This window comes from Coregonus clupeaformis, chromosome 7, assembly GCF_020615455.1.
Source record: "Coregonus clupeaformis isolate EN_2021a chromosome 7, ASM2061545v1, whole genome shotgun sequence".
Taxonomy (NCBI): Eukaryota; Metazoa; Chordata; class Actinopteri; order Salmoniformes; family Salmonidae; genus Coregonus; species Coregonus clupeaformis.
In genome coordinates, this window is record NC_059198.1 from 27,339,897 (window position 1) to 27,359,892 (window position 19,996).

Genomic DNA, 19,996 nt, shown 5'->3' on the forward strand with positions numbered 1-19,996 from the left:
TTTGAGAACTAACAATCACCCAAATAAAAACTAGACAGTCAGGGAGAATCTACAATTCCAAAAATGTCATGGCATGGGGCCCCTATTGATTTTGTTATAATGTTTGAGTCACTCAGACGGCATAAGCCATGGCAAAATGTGTAGAATTGCACGAACTTAGATTTAAAACAGCAATAACTTTGCCGCCTCTGCTGAAAAAATCCTAGGGGAAACACTGCTAGTGATATGTAGAACATTTTATATTTAAAGGTAGAGGCAAAAGGGTTTTGCTGTTATAATTTCAAAGTCATTGGGACCCGTCCAATCGACTATTGATAAAAAAGGCCTATTCATGATCTCCCATCTAAAGCATATGACTAAGCATATGCCCAGGCATGGTATCTGTGCCTTGTCTTAATTCTTAACCGAGCACCAATGTAGTAAAGGTAAGTATTGCTCAACATTGACACTATTGATGAAACAATGCCTTACTATGAACGCCTATTTTACAGACACACACTAGTGTATTCTCTGGGATGAACCCTCTGGCATCCAGCATAACCTCCAGTATAACATCTAGCCTGGCCTCCAGTATTGGCTCGGATAGTTCCTCACCCACCACCTTATCAACAATGAATGCAAAAGCAACCCCATTCTATCCTGGGAGCAATACTGTGGAGTCAGTTATAGGTAAGTGTACTTGTATTGTGCTCACTTGTTTGAGGTGTGAATGTACCTCTTTATACAAGGAATTTCTCTAATAAAAAAAACGACTTGCCTTTTCTTTCAGGTTCTGCTCTTGACCTGAATTTTTGTGACATCAATGTTGCCTCTCTTGATAAAGAGTTTGAGGAGCAAGAAAACAAAAGTATTGGTTTAAGTAAGCAAACCTTGTTTGAAACATTGAACACAATTGACTTAAGTGTGTTCTGCGTTTTAAATTGCAAAATTGATTTCTGCTTCCTGTTGCCCTCTAGGTCAAAGGATGTTGGGAGGATCCGCTCCGGTCAACATTCCTGGCTCCCTTGCACGGTCCTCTTCATTGAATTCCAACTCATCACTCTCTGCCTCCCCTCTGAGCTCCCTCTCCCAGTCCCTCTCCCAGTGCCTGCTGTCAGGAATGGCTCCCCAGCAGAGTCAGCCTCAGGGCCTGCTAACCAAACCTGAGCATGGCCTTCTAGGAACACCTACCTCCTCTCAGAACACTCTGGGTAAGTTAACAATATAATATTTACTAGCAATCTTGACAAACATGCAAGAGTGAGCATTATTATTTTACCTTTAGAGGCATTATCAACAATTCATAAATTCATCTCTACCATTTTTCTTTGCGCTTTGACATGAAACAATTGTGCTGATCCCACCTTGTAGGTTTGAATGGGGGAGCTAGCAGCATATGGGACTTTGTGAGTGGCAACTTCTCTCCCAGCCCATCACCAGTGTTCAGCAGCCTGGGCTCCACCACTGTGAGCAGCAGCGCTGACCTGAACCGGCTCTTCAGGGAGCTGGACGAGGCCAAGAGGAAGATCAAGCAATGGGAAGACGCCTGGCCCCAGGTCAAGCAGGTTAGACACTAGTCCCATGCAAGAACTATGACATGAACTAAAGGCAGTGCCTCAGTAAGCAATACATCCTGACCCTTGTTAAACCAATTATATATTTGACATGTCTCTGTCTGTTCCAGGCATGTGAAGCCTGGCAGAAAGACTCCCATGATGCAAAAGAACAAGCAAAGTCGGCCGAGGCGGAGCGGCAGCTGGCGGAGCAGAAGCGAGAGGACACGGAGCGCAAGCTGAAGGAGCTCCAGGGGGACTTTGACGTGCTGTGTCGCTCCCCTGGCACGCCCCTGCTTAGAAGCTATGGAGACCTGGACCAGCTCCCTCTACCAAAGCTCCACTCCATCCAGAGCCAGCTGCGCACTGACCTAGACCTTATAGACGGGGTAAGAAGGGCCAGATACTAAACACATTCTTATTTATAGTGATCAGGATATAAATTATGGCAGACTATTTAGCCCAGTGAAGTATGTTTTTTTTCTTAAGATCTTGCATGGAATCATTGTATTGAGTTATTTCTGATACAACCTCTTCTCTTCCCAACACAGGTAATATATCAGCTTCAGTCAAAGAAATGTATAGTTTGCCAAACGCATGATCGTTGCATAGTCCTGCAGCCTTGCCAACATTATGTACTTTGTAAGAACTGTGCACCTAGTAAATCAGAATGTCCATACTGTAAGACAAAAATATTGAAGTGGTGATGTACTATTATTCAAGGTACTACTTAAGGAATTTGCCCTTTGAAGAACTACTAATACATATAGTATGCTTACATTTTCTAAATAGCATTGTGTTTCAGTATGTCATATAGTAATTGAATTAATAGTTTAATTTGAACTACATCAATGGTGTTTGATAAATCAAGTACTTAAATGTAATATGTCATTTTGTATTGTAATGGATCACTTACATTTTCAAAAAAGTTTGGGTATCCATCGGTCAAGTGGGCCTAATTTGACTTTATCACTAAAACACATCAGTCAAACATTATTATTATGACCATCTTTGTGAAGAATATTGATTTCTTGTAAAGCACTTTGTTGACCTGGGAATTTGTTAAAGGGTATTTTAGAAAGTAGCTTTGAGCTGTTTTTGTAGGTTTTTGTTTCTTAGATTATATATATATTTTTTTCTTAATATGCTAATGTTATGAGCTTTTGTGTGTACTGTGAAACATACTAGAATATTTCATGTTTCCTGTTTTTAAATCATGGTATAGTTCTATATATCTTGTTAGTTTTCATAGAAAAGTACTAAACAATAGTTTCTACTTTTCATTGTTTAATTTACATTTTTCCATCAGATAAGTGCACACATTTGAATGCATTTTAGGCATAACCAGCAGCTGTAATATCAGTAAGGCACATTTATGCTAAAGTAGTTAGGAAATCAATTAGTCTGTCTTTTAGTGATTACTGAATTGTTCATTATGTAGTTTTAGAGGAGCATGTCTTGATGTACAGAAGTCTGACATGGTGAATTTTATAGGATTCCTACTAGCCTCTCAAACATGTCTAGAACATATCCGAAACTTGGCCTCTAGTCTCAAGTGCCTTGCCTTAGATGATAACCATGAGCATCGATATTTAGAGGATTGTTGTAAAAGCAGACACAGGTAGACAAAGCTTCTGCACACATTTCTGCAAATATGTCTACTTTATTTTTTACTTTGCATTATATGTATATGCCGTAGTGTACCGCCCCAATCCTATGTCAAAGTATTTCCTCAGATTATAGTTGTATGAAGATATAAATCTTGTCAGTGCCTGTGTCCTGACTTCACGCTTACAACAAAGCTAAAGAAATATATATTTTCCTTGTCTTAACAGGCAATGGTGCTTCAGTATAATTTCAAATGACCATCTTTGATTTTAATGTTTGGGAGTATGCAAGCAAGGAAACAACTCTGGTCTTGTTTGTAAACAAGATAAAAACAGGCTCTGCTATACATTTTAGACTCGTGTTTGTTGTAAGAAATGCATAATTCTGTAGTGTTAACAGAAGACATCGGTGTTGAACCTGTAAATTGTGTTTTCAAATACGACAGTGTAATGTGCTTAGCTAGGTTAATCTAATTGAAATGACCTTCTACTGTGTTCAAAATTAGTATTTTTCCTCGCTCTATCTTGGTCCTTTAATATTTACAGCAATTAGTATGTTAAGTAGAAAGAACCCTTATATATTCCCAGGTACACGATTTGTAACTTAGAAAATTTTAGAAATAAAATGGTTTACATTTACATGGATGGTAATTCAGAAACTCAGAGAAAAACAAAACTTGTGTTTCTCCTAAAATACAAAAAGAAGAAAGGTATTGTGTTCCCTCATGTTTATCAAGTTAAAATGGCAGGCAAAACAATTTTATTGCATGTCTTATAAGCGTCATACGTTAACCAGCTACAAATCTAGATCACACTGCCAGATATATTTGTATTGTCATTCTAGCATACTGTAGAGTCGATCACTTTACTTCACTTCTGCAAGTGTAGTTGTAATGCATTTAGATTCTTGAATGTTGTTGTGCATACACAGTTCAGATTTCAGACATCAGTAGCCTAAATTCTCACTCACAAGTTAAGCAGTAACACGTTTTACTTAATATATATATATCAAAATTGCATAACAATGACTCTTGTTACCTAACATTCAGAGACATGTCATGGTGTCTAACATTTGCTATACCAAGTTTATAACTTCTATAATGTTATAGTTCAAGTAAAGTACCACTTAAACAAAGACTCATTGGATGAAGACTGTTTGAATAAATTGTTTTGTTAATTTTCGTTTTAGTCAGTCACACGTTTGGGTACTTGTGAATCTTCTAAACATTGTTACAGGCCAATCAATGTACTGCTGTAGAATGTCTCGATTCTTAAATTGGTTGTTGGAGAATCCTAATAAAGCTACTGGGCTACAGTAAATGGTGCATTCTAATAATCCGCTCACCCCAATTTTTTATATCACAGGTTTTTTATTTTTCCTTTGACGACGACTAAGTTAATGTGGACTTGACTCAAATGAACCAAAGTGGTGTTGTAGTTTGTTCTTATAGTTACTTTTCAAAGTAATGACATTTACAATTTAGTATAACATTCTCTTCAATGGTTCAATGCCAGAAAGAGAGAACTATGCCAACTGCTTTTGCTGATAATAGTAATGGACTTAAAGCCCATTTGTAGTTTTACCAAAGACCTTTACTGCTATTGTTATGTTTCCTTTTTTATTTTTATAACTATTTTCATTTTAGCAATCTAAGCAAATCGTTAGAAACCTAATTTGAAACAAACCAAACCTAGCACCTTATGTATATTGGTGTGTGCATTTACAGAAACTAATGGCATCACTGTACTTTTTTTGTAAAACAAATGATTGTGGTTAGTAACATACACAGAATTCTGAAACGTGACTATTTTAATTGGCAGTTGTCTAGAGTAAAGGAATTTCAGAAGTGAGTGAAATGTGTTAATATTCTTAAGTGGCCATATAGATGAGTACCAGTGGAGGCTGCTGAGGGGAGGACGGCTCATAATAATGGCTGGAACGGAGCGAATGGAATGGTATGTTACAATTCCGCTCCAGCCATTACCACAAGCCCATCCTCTCCAATTAAGGTGCCACCAACCTCCTGTGATGAGTACTATTTTGAAGTATGTTTTTCTTTTCACTTACAGCTAAAATCTCTTAATCAGTTTTAAATATGAATGGTTGTGCACTACTTGTATGCTGTCAGGAGTATAGAGTACACTTTGACTGTAATGTGCTTTCTTTTGTTTTCATTTGACTGGTGTTTTCTTAACATTTTCATTCACAATTTACTGCAGTCGTTGGAAAGAGGGCGATAGTGTATCATTTGTTTATTGGTTAGATATTTGAGTGAGTCATTATTGATGGGTGAAATGACAGGGAAAACATGATTTATTTAAACCAGCATGTGGCAGATACAGACGTGAGTAGGTTTAAGGAGCAACTCTTATCACTCATACGTTCTTGGTCCTTAAGCCCTCTTCAATGTGGCATACTTTAAGTATAAATCTCCCTTTTACACTGAATAAGAAAAACGTAAGCTCATATTTTATAAATATGGCTCTAAATCGTTCAATGTTATGGCCATATTAAACTAATGTTCTTTACTATGGACCAATTTCATTTTTGAATAAATCTGTGCCTTTGATGTTAAAATGTCATTTTAACTGGCATTTGAAGAGTATTGCTCTTAATTTGAGGGGTGACTTAATTTGAGGGTACATTGTTATATTACAGGAAAACTGAAACTATCCAAATTCTAGTGCCTTTAGATGATTGTATGGACCATAATCTCCCCAATTAAAATCTGTGGTGGATACCACTCATGATTTGATTGTTTGATATTATCACTTAAAATGATTCTCTTGAGTGGTAAAATTTGCTTTGTCGCTCGGAAAAGTTAAGAATGCAGTGTAAAGAGCTAGAATTCGCAATTGACAGAGAAGGGCCGTTTTTAATCAGATTGCATGTTTTGTAAGGGAGGCTTAGGGCAACCTTAGAATGATTAATACTGCTTCTTCATCTCAGTCTGTATTTGCCATAGTCTTCATAACATGCCACAATACCTACCACCAATAAATATGATTCAGTCTGTACTCAACTTTATTGGCACAAGAAAAAACCGATAATTACTGTTAAAGAAAAGCACCAAGTAGAACTCAATTTGTTTTGTAAATTAAATGTAATTGAGATGTAACATAATGCTCTGCAGTGGATTAGCATAATCTATTTTGGATTCTTGTGAAGTGTTTGTTTCTTTGTTTTGTTTATTAATATTGTGATCATGGAACCGGAAGATTTTATGCAATCTTGTACATGCATAAATATAATGTATGACACTGTTCAAATTTAGTATGGAAAAATGCCTATTGCAGCATAGAACTTTTGTAAAAACAAATTAAATTGTTACCACTTGTTCCCAATAGTTAATTTCAATATGTTAATTTAATATGGAAACCATGAAATATTGAATGTACCGTTCTAAATTATAAATTTAATAGGTCACTGGAATAATATGGAGAGCAGTTCATCCATTAGCTATGATGTAGCATCTAGTTTTGTGAATTGCTATACAATGAAATAAATTTAAGAGACTTAAACACATGCAGTTTTCCGGTCTGTATTTATCAGTGTAATGATTAAGGGGGGGGGACATTTATTTTCTCAGGGTTTTACAGTTAAGACTGTAGGATAAAGCAAGGTTCTTTAATTGTGAACTAGTTTGTAGATGTATTTACGCTGATGTCGATGGAAGTAGACATTTGTATTACGAATGCGAAACATGTCCCTTATTTTGATACAATAAAGTATGGACAAATGACATTGTATATTGAATTAGTATTCAATTACCCCATAGAAATGATTATATCAATGGGAGTTCCCCAGTGTTAAAGTTGATCCTCTTTATGGAATCAAAGATGGGCTCCCGAGTGGCGCAGCGGTCTAAGGCACTGCATCTCAACTGTATCACAACCGGCCGTGATTGGGAGTCCCATAGGGCGGCGCACAATTGGCCCAGCGTCGTCCGGGTTTGGCCATCATTGTAAATAAGAATTTGTTCTTAACTGACTTGCCTAGTTAAATAAAGATAAAATCAAAATAGGCCTGATTTTGGCTTTTTACTCTAATTTAGTAGAAGGTATTAATGAATCTTTGTACTGCAACATTATGCAATGGTTAACAGAATTCCCTATTTTTATCATCTTGGGAATTAAAACCATTTTTGATCTTAAACGTGTTGTGCATTTGTTTAATGCATTTAAAACAAGGTAGTAATAAAGGTATGTACTTCTAGGTCACTACACTCCAACGATGAATGCCTCTTGACAAGTATAATCTTGCAATAACTAAAACATGAAACAGCATTTTTTTATGTATTTATTTTCTTCACATGAAAATACCCTTGTTTTCACTTTTGGGGGGGTGGTGGGGGGAATTAAAGGTTCCTTACAACAACCAATTAAAGATTAAAATAAATATTTTCTTTATATAGTATTGGAATGTATCAAATGGATTAACATCAAAGAGTGGTACAGAATTCCACAAAATAGGTTGACCCTCCTGGTAATGCTCTATAGCATTTGGGTTCCCTCAGATTGCTGTGGTACAATGACATGATGACTATCAGGAGACAGGACATCAAATAGATAGCACAGCAGCTGCACTGCCTAGAGCCAAAACAGAAGAGACATTCTCAGAGGTGCTTGTTATCAATGGTGCTTTCTTCATAGACATTCACTCACATAATCTGTTTTATCGAGGTCACTTGATCCTGTTAACTAAACCTAAGGGACCGTTTTGCCATTATTTGGTACTACAACACAAACAATGTTTCCGCAGTCAGAACAAGCTTACTTTTTTTTCAGTGCTGGGATAAATCAGCATTTTCCCCACTTTGGCAATGTTAGACCTCTCTCTGTAAATACTATAGTGCAAAAGAAATAAATCATAGCATATTTATCTATGCAAACCATTATGATGCAAAAAGAAAATGCAAAACACTATCCGGTACATGTTTGAGTAGCCTGTTTCCTTACCTTTCAAGCATGGAGTCAAAGCAGGTCACAACGTTATCTTTCTGTAGAACAACGATAAGACAAGGGCCCTCGGGTAGAGCAGTAATCTAGAGAGGAGATGGTCAAGGCCACAGGCAGTGTTAGTCAGTGGTGGAAAATTGTACCTAATTGTCATACTTGAGTAAAAGTAAAGATACCTTAATAGAAAATGACTCAAGTGAAAGTCACCCAGTAAAATATTACTTGAGTAAAAGTATTTGGTTTGAAATATACTTAAGTATCAAAAGTATAAATCATTTCACATTCCTTATATTAAGCAAACCAGACAGCACGATTTTATTGTTTTATTTATTTATGGAGAGCCAGTGGCACACTCCAACACTCAGACATCTTTTACAAACAAAGCATGTGTGTTTAGTGAGTCTGCCAGTAGTAGGGATGACCAGGGATGTTCTCTTGATAAGTTTGTGAATTGGACCATTTTATTGTCCTGCTAAGCATTCGAAATGTAACGAGTACTTTTGAATGTCAGGGAAAATGTATGGAGTAAAAAGTACATTATTTTCTTTAGGAATGTAGTGAAGTAAAAGTAGTCAAACATAAATAGTAAAGTACAGATAACCCAAAAAACTACTTAAGTACTTTACACCACTAGTTACAGTGAGTGACCACTGCATGCTGCTATTGAGTAACTATCAAACTCCCTCTACATAGCAGACCTCCACTCCTCACCTTCCCATCCCTCTCAGAGGGTCGCATCAGTGTCTCAGCGATGTGACATCTCTGGGTCTCGTCCAGGACACTCATCCTCCCGGCCACCAGGTGGCAGCCTCTCCCCAGCAACTGCTCAAGCAGGTCCAGGTGGAGGGGGGCTGGGCCCAGATGCAGCACACTGGAGGGCAGCAGCAGGCAGGTGGTTTGGCAGAGAGCGCTGCGGACCAAGGGCCCTGCTGCCACCCACATACAAACAGCCACGTTTACAAAGTTCAATTGCTGTTGATACCACATCAACTAAACACAACAACAGTTGCCCCAGACCAATCATAGGCAACGTCCCAATAAAAAGTCAATGATTAAGGGACCTGTTTTGTATCCACATAAATGTAGTAAATAAGCAATTTAACAACAAAGATTCAGCGAGGCTAAAACATTCAAAACTAGACCTCACCTCCATTCAGTCCAGATGCCATAAGGCGTGATAAAGATGGCTTGTTCACAGCAGCAAGACTGTGGCTCTGTTCACGGGCCAGACAAGCCAAAGGGTCTGAGTGTACACTGGGTATCTGTGATACAGAACAGTGAGTGACACAACAGACAAAATGTGTTGCTTATTAAACACAGGGCCTATGAGACGGCTATACGTCTAGGAATAGTAAATCATGTCTAATGTAGCACTGTGTGATGTACCTGCTCCTGTCTCATGGTGATGGTCTCTGTGCAGCATAGGCCCTCAGGGAACAGCCTCTTCACATCCTGAACAGCTCTCTGATAGCTCCTCGATCCTACAACATAGTATTATATAATTCATTATGAGCTACTAACATTATTTTTTATTTTAAAACCTTATTCCAAAGCCAGTCTCAACCACTCTGTAACTGATTGATCTATGTTGTCTGGCAGGGCCTGGAAGGTGGCCCAGTATCGTGCGGGGGCGAGGGGCACTGACTGACCATAGATGCCACTGTGTAGCTGGTTCGAGCTGTAACAGGCCCTCCAGAGGAATTGGTCCAGAGCGCGGGCCTGGGCAGGGTCCTCAGGCCCCAGCACGTCCAGTAGCCTCTTCACAGCGTTCTCCCTCTGCAGGCACAGAGCCAGGGAAGGCCCAGAGCTCATGTACTGGACATGGGCTTCTACAGCAGAGGGATCCTAGAGGAAAACACAACAGGAAAAATGAGCTGAACCAATGCATTTAAAACAATGTAACAATCTGTCCACTGGCCTGGTTTAGATAGGTAGGAGTAAGTGAGTTGCCTGATGCTCTGCAGCAGACACCAGAGACACAGCTGTGTTTGTGTCCAGAACCAGCACACGCAGGCCCACCACAGTGAAGCCACTCCGCTGGACTTTGCTGAGGATTTTCCCCAGAGCATGGCTCCACACTCCAGGCTTGAAGAGACACAGTGTGACCAGCGGCTGGGGGCCTGATGGAAACAGACAAGAGTGGCAAATAGGGTGCTTACATATATTATTTTGTACCATTGTTGAAGTAATCGACTTTGCAAGTAACCAATGTTTAATAAAACGTCCTACATTACATCATGTTATTTAAAGTTCAAAGTTCATACAAATAAACCTGTTTCCAAACTCACCCTGCACCATGCAGTTCAACAATGACTCACACTGGGAACCTGTAAGGAACATTAAACACAAGTCAGAATGTAGGTGGGTGAGAGGCAGTTGTTTGAATGTGACCCGGTGATACATACCAGCTACATTAATGCAAGGTGGGGGTAGGAACTTCAGTAATGGGCGCACACTGTGATCTGAAGATGAGAGAAAATCCACATAGATCCAGCTATCCTTAACATAATTACCCCAGATATAGGGTAGTAGAGAAATAGTACATAGCTTGCACTGACTGTAGTTTTTACCTGGGATCATCTCTCCGTGGGAGAAGAAGAGGGATGCTTGTCTGAAGGCCAGTTCAGGAGTGGGAGACATCAGTATGTTCAGGTTCCCGGTGTAGTCCCGTGGCAGGAGCCGCCGTAGGGTGGCGAAGGCGTCCACCCTCCTCAGGGCACACACCAGGGCAGGGGAGGAGGTCAGACCCACCAGGCTGCTCTGCCACAGCCGGTCACCTACCTCATAGGGGCTCACCTCCCGCGCCTGCTCCCGGGACAATGTGGGCAGCCATTTCAGGGCCAGCAGCTCGAATCCATCCTCCCAAACTTCGCCTGATGGAGAAACAGGGTAGAAAGGATAGAAACATAGGGCAAGGTTAGGTAGGTGAGGAGTTCAGTGCTACAGCTGAATTGCAAGTACAATATTGGTATTATTAATAATATTATGCATTTTAAATATATTTCAAATATTTCATTACATGGGCTGTGTTGTGGGAATGGTTAATGTAAGTAAAGTACCTGTTGTGTCCCCTGTCAGGAGCCTGTGTAGCAGGCTCAAGCCCTGACCAATGTCCCTGCCAGCTAGGGTAAGCACCACCACCTGCTCCAGCTCTGGGTTGGATGGACACCTGTATTTGGACAGCACCACACTGCAGGGGTCTGGTACCGCCCACATACGCCCACCTGAGAACCAAGCGTAAACAGCAACTCAATCAGACCAGGAAGCCAAAGAGGGGTCATCATTGACAGACTGTGTTAACTCTTCCCTTACCAATGCTATGGAGCAGGCTCTCACTGTAGGGCAACATGTGAAAGCAGCTGCTCGGGTCCAGCTTTCCTTCATCTGACAGTCTAATGTGGATACATCCCAACAACCTCTGCTCCTCCAACTCTTTCACAAGGGCTGACAAAAAGAGGAATCAGTGTCAATATACTGAACATTGATGTCACAAGCTCAAATGCCTCTACAATGCCTCCCGGCTTCAAATGGGAAGACATGTTCTTTATACACTGAGTATACAAAACATTAGGAACACCTGCACTTTCCCATGACATAGACTGACCAGGTGAATCCAGGTGAAAGCTATGATCCCTTATTGATGTCACCTGTTAAATCTACTTCAATCAGTGTAGATGAAGGGGAGGAGACAGGTTAAAGAAGGATTTTTAAGCCTTGAGACATGGATTGTGTATGTGTGCCATTCAGAGGGTGAATGGGCAAGACAAAATATGTAAGTGCCTTTGAACAGGGTATGGTAGTAGGTGCCAGGCTTGAGTGTGTCAAGAACTGCAACGCTGGTGGGTTTTTCACGCTCAACAGTTTCCCGTGTGTATCAAAAATGGTCCACCACCCAAACGACATCCAGCCAACTTGACACAACTGTGGGAAGCATTGGCGTAAACATGGGCCAGCATACTCTGGAACGCTTTCAACACCTTGTAGTCCATGCCCCGACAAATTGAGGCTGTTCTGAGGGCAAAAGGGTTGCAACTCAATATTAGGAAGTTGTTCCTAATGTTTTGTACACTCAGTGTACTTTTGAGGTGATAGAAACAGAGCGATATTAGGTATTACAGGGTTAAGTGCTGTACCTGCAGGCAGGCTGGCACAGTGACGCAGGCCACTCTCTCTCCTCAAAAGTAAGACCAGGCAGTGGGGGGACAGCTCAACCTTCTCCTCATCCACAGTAACAGTGGGCGGACTGCAGAACACTGACACCTTGTCAAACAGAAAGACTAGCTTTAAGACAGGGCAAAGTCAACATTGAACTCGCCAGTTCCTCTCAGGTGCTCTGCTGTCAATTCAGTGTGGTGTGTCTGATCTGGAGACAGTGTGGTGGAGGTGGGGTCGTTACCTGCTGACTGGTGAGTCCTAGCGCCTGGATTCGTTTGGTGGGGAGCTGCAGCCTCTGGACCCCCCTCAGACTGAACCCTCTGCCCTCACACACAGACAGAACCTGGCTGTAGCAGCATGACGCCACCGCTGGAGACACTACCAGGAACACGTCCACTATGAGGTGGGGAGGGAAAAGTCAGATCCACAATAATACATTTTGAAACGTACAACTACTGTACTTGGGATCTAGACTAGAGTAAAGCATTAAGCCATAATTCTGACATTGTTGACCTCAAGTGTGTACTTGTTTCTGAGTTACCTTTAACAGTAGCACACAGGGTGGTAGAGGACATGGTTATATACAAGGGGCTGCTTCCCTCTCCATCACCAGGGGCAGAGCTGAGAGTGTTGGAAGAAAATCATGTTTTTTGTGTAATACTTTGACTACTGTGTGTGTGTGTGTGTGTGTGTGTGTGTATATACAGTACCAGTTAAAATGTTTGGACACACCTACTCATTCAAGGGTTTTTCTTTATTTTTACTATTTTATACATTGTAGAATAATAGTGAAGACATCAAAACTATGAAATAACACATATATGGAATCATGTAGTAACCAAAAAAGTGTTAAACAAATCAAAATATATTTCATATTTTATATTCTTCAAATAGCCACCCTATGCCTTGATGACAGCTTTGCACACTCTTGCCATTTTCTCAACCAGCTTCACCTGGAATGCTTTTCCAACAGTCTTGAAGGAGTTCCCACATATGATGAGCACTTGTTGGCTGCTTTTCCTTCACTCTGCCGTCCAACTCATCCCAGCACTGTGTTGGGTCATTGTCCTGTTGAAAAACAAATGATAGTCCCACTAAGCCCAAACCAGATGGAATGGCGTATCGCTACAGAATGCTGTGGTAGCCATGCTGGTTAAGTGTGCCTTGAATTCGAAATAAATCCCAGACAGTGTCACCAGCAAAGCACCCCCACACCATAACACCTCCTCCTCCATGTTTTACGGTGGGAACTACACATGCGGAGATAATCCGTTCACCCACACCGCGTCTCACAAAGACATGGCGGTTTGAACCAAAATTCTCAAATTTGGACTCCAGACCAAAGGACTAATATCCATTGCTCGTGTTTCTTAGCCCAAGCAGGTCTCTTCTTCTTATTGGTGTCCTTTAGTAGTGGTTTCTTTGCAGCAATTCGACCATGAAGGCCTGATTCACAGTCCCCTCTGAACAGTTGATGTTGAGATGTGTCTGTTACTTGAACTCTGTGAAGCATTTATTTGGGCTACAATTTCTGAGGCTGGTAACTCTAATGAACCACTGCAGCAGAGGTAACTCTGGGTCTTCCATTCCTGTGGCGGTCCTCATGAAGATATGAAGCCAGTTTCATCATAGCGCTTTATGGTTTTTGCGACTGCACTTGAAGAAACTTTCAAAGTTCTTGAAATATTCCGTATTGACTGACCTTCATTTCTTAAAGTAATGATGGACTGTTGTTTCTCTTTGCTTATTTGAGCTGTTCTTGCGATAATATGGACTTGTTTTTTTACCAAATAGGGCTATATTCTGTATACCCTCCCTACCTTGTCACAACACAACTGATTGGCTCAAACGCAATAAGAAGGAAATCAATTCCACAAATTAACTTTTAAGAAGGCACACCTGTTAATTGAAATGCATTCCAGGTGACTACCTCATGAATCTGGTTGAGAGAATGCCAAGAGTGTGCAAAGTTGTCATCAAGGCAAAGGGTGGCTATTTGAAGAATCTCAAATATAAAATATATTTTGATTTGTTTAACACTTTTCTGGTTACTTCATGATTCCATATGTGTTATTTCATAGTTTTGATGTCTTCACTATTATTGTACAATGTAAAAAAAAAACTTGAATGAGTAGGTGTGTCCAAACTTTTGACTGGTAGTGTGTATATATATATATATATATATATATATATATATATATATATATATATATATATATATAGCCCAATAAGATGAAAACAACTTTTACAACAGATACAAATGTATCAATCAATGTTTACTTAGTAAACCTTCAGTCTCTTGACCGTCCATCTACTAATGATGATTAATGATGTTGTTTAAAAAAAGAAATTGTTGGCTTTGAGATTATTTATGTAAGGTATAGCGCTATAAAAGTTAAATAAATTATTATTATTAGTGGTGATATGTTTGTTTTTCTATTTGTAATGTTTAAGTGATGGTTGTGGGACATCATGATGGCTCTGGACTACAAACACACCTGTCAGTTGGAGCCTGGTCAGGGTTCTGGGAGTTATCTCCTGGAACTCTCCCTGCGAACCACGTGACCAGTTCCCTGTGCACTCTGCTGGCCAGGCGAGGGGAGTAGAGGAGGGTCAAGTTCTTGCTGCTGCAGTGCAGGGCGTTGATGGATGCTGGGTCTGTCTTCCTAGCCAGCAGGGGGTCTGGAGGGCCTGTTACATCCTGCCACACAGTGCGGGCGTGAGGCCCTCGGACAGCTAGGGCAAGGACAGGCCGATCGGCCCCATCATCTCCCTCCCCGTAGGATACCCTGCCTGAATCAGAGACAGACTTACTATAACTTACTGAATAATTCCAGTCTAGGCCACTGAAGATCTGCAGACTAGATACGAATATAACAGATTATACGTTTATTAGTTGACATAAGTTTTACCGGTGCTGTTGGTCAGAAGGTCAGGAGTAGGGTAAAGGAGGCGGAGGCCACACACATCCAGGCCTGAGTTGAGGAGAAGCTGGAGGGTGTGGTGAACCACCAGGGGATGCAGGAACAAAGACGTGTATCCCAGAGTAACAGCTATCTGTGAGGAAAAGAAGAAATAAACTGTATGGTTTATTTCCTCATCCTATACCAACAGTCATGATCATGGGGTATTAACACTGAGGTTAGATGATACCAATGGAGCTTTGGAACAGCTGAGACATACCACGACTTAAGATGTTCTTACCTCTGTGTGTAGCTGCTGAGTGCACATGGTCTCAGGCCTCTGACAGCCGAGTTCCTGAGTCTCCACAGTCTGCCAGTAGAAGCCTGGGTTCAGACCGAAGGTCCTCTTCACAGCCTGAGACACAGGGCAAAGATACAGCACATTACAGGGAACACATCCACATCATCAAGTCAATCTCAGATTCTAAGCATTCACCTGTACCTACTACCTACCATTTTGTCTGAGTTGACAGAGATAAAGCTGTCCAGGCAGGAGGCAGGTATGTGGACGGTTGGGGGATAGGCCTGTTGGTCTAATAGGCTCCTGAGCTGTGGCAGCCAATGGGTGATGGCGCTGAGGGAGGTCTGAGAGAGGAACCTGCAGACACGCTGCTGGAACACACTACGACCCTTATCCACACCCCGTTTCTATGAAGAAAAAAAAGGAAAATCACTTAACTGCAGAAAAGGTGGTGGAGGAACAGAGGAACTGTTTGGGTGCATTCACATATAATTAGGAATTAGAATAATACTACTAATAATAAGTAATTTAAAAGGATCTCTATGTGCATTCATCTCACCCGGGGTTTTCGGCCAAGTTGTAGGCTCTCTCCATGGGACACAGCACAGATGTGTAGAGCCAGCCCATCCTCTGTCCACAGCTGCTGTAGGCCAGCCACCCAGAAGGGTACAGCAGCCCTGTCATCACCACCTTGAGGGCCTGGTGCTCCAACCTACCAAACACAAGTTAGAGGCCTCAGTAAAACATGGACTCCATCACAAACAGAGTAAAAATAATCAGATGATTTCAGTTCAATGATCTTGTCAAGAACTAGTCCTCTGTAGCTCAGCTGGTAGAGCACGGCGCTTGTAACGCCAAGGTAGTGGGTTCGATCCCCGGGACCACCCATACACAAAAAAAAAAAATTATGCACGCATGACTGTAAGTCGCTTTGGATAAAAGCGTCTGCTAAATGGCATATTATATTATTATAAATATTCACCAAAGACAGAAACCAAGCAACCAGAGCATTGTATATATGGGATTTGGTTGTGGCTGACTCCACTGTTGGTGCTTTCCAATGATGACCGCTGCTGGCTACCAGGCCTGGACTGGAGAGGCATACAGTCAGCAGCAAGCACTCCTTATCCTCCATATCAGCAGGCAGAGTGTTAACTGATTGTAGGTGAGAGGCCTCCTGAAAAGAATTGTACGAAAAATCTGAAATATGTAGGTGTATCTCTCAATTTATCAAATGGCACTGGGGGAATGAAAATGACAAAGAAGATTGAGTGGAGATCTATTGATTTGGGAGCACCGAGTCTGTCTGTTCCAGATGAACTTACAGTGTCATAAAGAACATCAGTCTTCTCAGCGGCAGGCTCCCTGTCTCCTGCAGACCTGGTTGGTCTAAAGCTTTCCAGATGTTTCTGGAGCTGCTGCTGGCGCTGCTTGCGCTGTGCTCTCTGTTTCTGTTGCTCTTTCTGCTCTCGGTCACTGACAGGTCACAAAACAGGTGTTCAGCCACCAATGGAGGCTGCTGAGGGGAGGACGGCTCATAATAATGGCTGGAACGGAGCGAATGGAATGGCATCAAACCATGTGTTTGATGTACAGTATTTGATACTATTCCACTCCAGCCTTTACCACGAGCCCGTCCTCCCCAATTAAGGTGCCACCAACCTCCTGTGTCAGCTACTGTGACTAAGATTTAAGATACAGTATATGAGACAAAGTCCCCAAGTCCCCTAAAATGAATATCTTATCTACCTTTGTTTCTTTGGCTGCCCGGTAGTAGCACTCTGCTGAATAGCAGGTGTTCTCTCAACTGGCTGCCTGTTTTGGTCACGCTGCATTGTGGGAGATGTGGTTTGGTTGTCCACCTCTGGAAGCAGAGATGTTTTCTCATTGTTAGCCTCAGGCAGCTTGTCCTTCAAGGCCACTCTTCTGGGGGTTCTGCATGTAGAATCTGCTGGAACTGGATCTTTCCTGTCTGGCTCACTCCTGTTTCTGTTCGCCTCGCGTAACATTCTGAGTAACAGGCTCTTTCCAGTTACTTCCCTAGGAGAAGAAAAAACACCAACATGAACTCATGAAGGAGTTAAACTGAATTCATAGTTCACAGCCACAGTGCCATTATAGTATATTTACAAAGCTATGTAATAATGTTTTGAGCTTTACAGTGGGTCTGTTATTCAAGGCAATATTTACTCTTTTCCATTCACTAATCCAGACTGTATATTACTGTCTGTTTTCTCATCAGATGGGTTTTCGTCGTGTAGGTTAGAGTTGGTCAGTTTCATGGATTGTGATGAAGTGCTGTTGCATGGTCTGGTTGTTTTCATGGGAGGCTCAGGGTTACGCAAATCAATATAAACAGTGGGCGCTTCCTGACGGCTTGGCTGCAACTCAAATGCCATCCTTTTGAAAGACTTTCTCCATCCACCATTTTGTCTGGACAGTAAACAAAACGTTAATGTTAACTCATGACATTATTCATACTCGTGAAACCCACACAACTTTATCATATATTTTACCTGAAATCGGTAGGATGTTGGACAGGTGCTTTCTGAGGCCCACCGGAAGTTTTATCTGGTGCAGTTTTTATTTTATCTTCATCATCTCCACACTGTGTCCTGCAGAAAGCAGCCAGCCTCTCCAATATATTATCCTGTGACCTTACATTGTCTCCATCTGTGACCAAATTGAGAATTAATTGATTATATCATTATGATAATAGCATTGAGTGTGAATGACATGCTAGGTTCACTATGGTTACTCTACATCTACTAGTTGTTCAGCAGTAGCTATATCAGTGATACCTTAGAGTTACCCTATTGTCTACCTGGTTGTACTTCCACCGGTTCATCTGACACACTGCTTCCTAAAAAGAGCCTATCTGTTTGAAGAGTCAAAAGAATCTGGTCCAGATCCCAGTGCTCCAGTGGCTGGTAAAAACACAAAGGCAGTGATTTGTAGGACATAAAACTTGATCAGTATCTATCTAACTGCAGAATGAAAATGACCAGAGGTGGACAAATAAATTAGTTATTATGTAGTACCTTCTCATGGTAAAATTACCTATTTATAATAACAAACTTAAACTCACCTCAAAAGACAAAACCGTTTTACTATTTTGTAGTGGCTTTTTCATAGAGCCATTTGGTTCAGTTCTCTGTGTCTTTCTCAAAGAATTGAGTGACTCCAATGTGTTTTCTTCACAAGCCGCGTTATGTGAAGGGTGTGGCGATGTGGACTCAGTTGTTTTTTGTCTGTTTAGTGTGCCATGGCTATGGTGCGCTGAGGTGTCCCCTTTCATCTCCACAGGAATACTGCTGCATGGATGGCCTCCTGCCTGAGCTGCATTTCTAATAGAGTTGTGGCTGCATATCTCATTTACCTTATTACCTATGGGGCTGGGCTCCTGGTGTGTGCCCTGCTGGGCTAAATCAGTGGCTTGATAAGCTCCATGGGTTTCAGTTGTAGGCTCTCTATGAGGGCAAAGGGTCTCCTCTGTCCAACACAGTTGTGGCTGTGCCACAGATATCAGCAGCTCCTGTTTGGGATACACACACACAGTAACCTTGTCAAGGACTCGTCATCAATAGGTGTAAACTTGCTCAGCTAGCTAGCTACTTACCTCTATTTCAGAGTCCTCCAATGACAGGCACTCTAGGCCCTCTGTGTGTTTAGGAAGAAGGGCTACTGGTCGGCGAAAGATGGGTATGTCCTCTTCATTTTCGGACTGGAGAGTAAGATTAGACTCAATTCAGCTAACGTTTGATACATTTAGCTAGATTTACTCTGGCAAACACAATTCAAAAACAAATAAACATAACGCTAGTAGAATAGCAAGTAAGTAGCAAAGTTCATCCAAATTAAGGGCTTTTCATAGGGCCAGCTAGCTAACGTTGTCTTACTGCTGCACTTGTTGTTAGCTAGCTAACGTTAGCTAAGTGCAGTAAATCAAACTCAAACTCACTGATGAAGATTCCGAATCAATGGACGGAATATGGGGTTTGATGCTGTCAAAAAGAGAATTCCAATGCGTTGAAGGATCCACGTCCATTTTGACATAAACTAATGCATCTATAATCATCAAGATAGACCACTCTCATGTGAAAGCAGTAGCAGTCAGCTACACTAATAGCTAAAGTTAGATAGCTGCTAACAACAACTAGCAAACTGTTGGTTACCATAACAACTGAACTACGAGAGTGAGGAGCACGTATCAATTATGGAGGACGACGTGTTGCAGTGCAGAAGGGGATGGGAATTGGGGAAAGATGGTCAACATCTCAACATCTGTGATGCGACTGCGAGCTAAGTAAAGTAATGAACCGTTCAAGTTCTGCGGTCTATGAATCCTGCAGTCAGAGCTGTGTTGGAAGTGTGCTGCTGTAAAATTGCTCCTGCCCACTTCTTGAAAAGGAAAACTTTATAGTGTCATTATAATTTATGTAGGCCTAAAGGTTTATTTCTCCCTCTGCACCTTTAACTGGTAAAGGCTGATATTGTTTACCTAGGGCCTATATCTATATTTGGTTGTGTAGAGGACAA

At 41.3% G+C, this 19,996-nt stretch overlaps 2 protein-coding genes across 10 annotated transcripts in view; one reads left to right on the plus strand and one right to left on the minus strand.

Annotated features, from left to right (window-relative positions):
* Positions 1 to 9,785, plus strand: part of LOC121569113 (putative E3 ubiquitin-protein ligase UNKL) — a 22,503-nt gene extending 12,718 nt beyond the window's left edge. For 4 of the 5 annotated variants that reach the window (XM_041879760.1, XM_041879764.1, XM_041879761.1 and 1 more), the window contains 6 exons: positions 492 to 669; positions 770 to 859; positions 957 to 1,190; positions 1,351 to 1,544; positions 1,664 to 1,921; positions 2,084 to 6,665. In XM_041879760.1, the coding sequence (XP_041735694.1) occupies positions 492 to 669; positions 770 to 859; positions 957 to 1,190; positions 1,351 to 1,544; positions 1,664 to 1,921; positions 2,084 to 2,239 (1,110 nt within the window). In that variant the 3' untranslated portion in view covers positions 2,240 to 6,665. Of the gene's footprint in view, positions 1 to 491; positions 670 to 769; positions 860 to 956; positions 1,191 to 1,350; positions 1,545 to 1,663; positions 1,922 to 2,083; positions 6,666 to 9,697 lie in introns of those variants that run through there. The other variant, XM_041879763.1, reaches the window with a different exon arrangement.
* On the minus strand, positions 7,522 to 19,905 carry LOC121569112 (dynein axonemal assembly factor 8). Of its 5 annotated transcripts, none has more exons than XM_041879759.2 (30): positions 19,419 to 19,905; positions 19,077 to 19,181; positions 18,837 to 18,992; positions 18,282 to 18,384; positions 17,974 to 18,130; positions 17,648 to 17,890; positions 17,207 to 17,497; positions 16,783 to 16,933; positions 16,440 to 16,634; positions 16,017 to 16,169; positions 15,670 to 15,864; positions 15,458 to 15,571; positions 15,166 to 15,310; positions 14,752 to 15,046; positions 12,795 to 12,874; positions 12,495 to 12,649; positions 12,232 to 12,358; positions 11,411 to 11,542; positions 11,158 to 11,322; positions 10,669 to 10,971; positions 10,504 to 10,560; positions 10,387 to 10,425; positions 10,049 to 10,218; positions 9,748 to 9,943; positions 9,485 to 9,579; positions 9,246 to 9,360; positions 8,810 to 9,027; positions 8,099 to 8,184; positions 7,917 to 7,986; positions 7,522 to 7,729 (listed from the first exon to the last, which is right to left on the minus strand). In XM_041879759.2, exons 1-30 carry the CDS (start codon positions 19,533 to 19,535, stop codon positions 7,634 to 7,636), a joined length of 4,524 nt encoding a protein of 1,507 aa, XP_041735693.1. In that variant the 5' UTR covers positions 19,536 to 19,905; the 3' UTR covers positions 7,522 to 7,633. The 5 variants fall into 5 exon arrangements, with proteins under 5 accessions (XP_041735693.1, XP_041735690.1, XP_041735689.1 ...); XM_041879756.2 differs by having other exon boundaries at positions 16,440 to 16,631; positions 18,546 to 18,992; XM_041879755.2 differs by having other exon boundaries at positions 8,810 to 9,024; positions 18,546 to 18,992.
* Positions 19,906 to 19,996: the final 91 nt, after the last annotated feature.

Bases quoted from the DNA above. Each gene is read 5' to 3' on its own strand.
- LOC121569112 (XM_041879754.2), bottom strand. From the start codon at position 19,535: ATGATTATAGATGCATTAGTTTATGTCAAAATGGACGTGGATCCTTCA. The intron at 16,170-16,439 runs GTGAATATTTAT...TGTGTTTGGTAG, and splicing joins TTGCTTGGTTTCTGTCTTTG to GTTGGAGCACCAGGCCCTCA. The intron at 15,865-16,016 runs GTGAGATGAATG...TTTTCTTCATAG, and splicing joins AACTTGGCCGAAAACCCCGG to AAACGGGGTGTGGATAAGGG.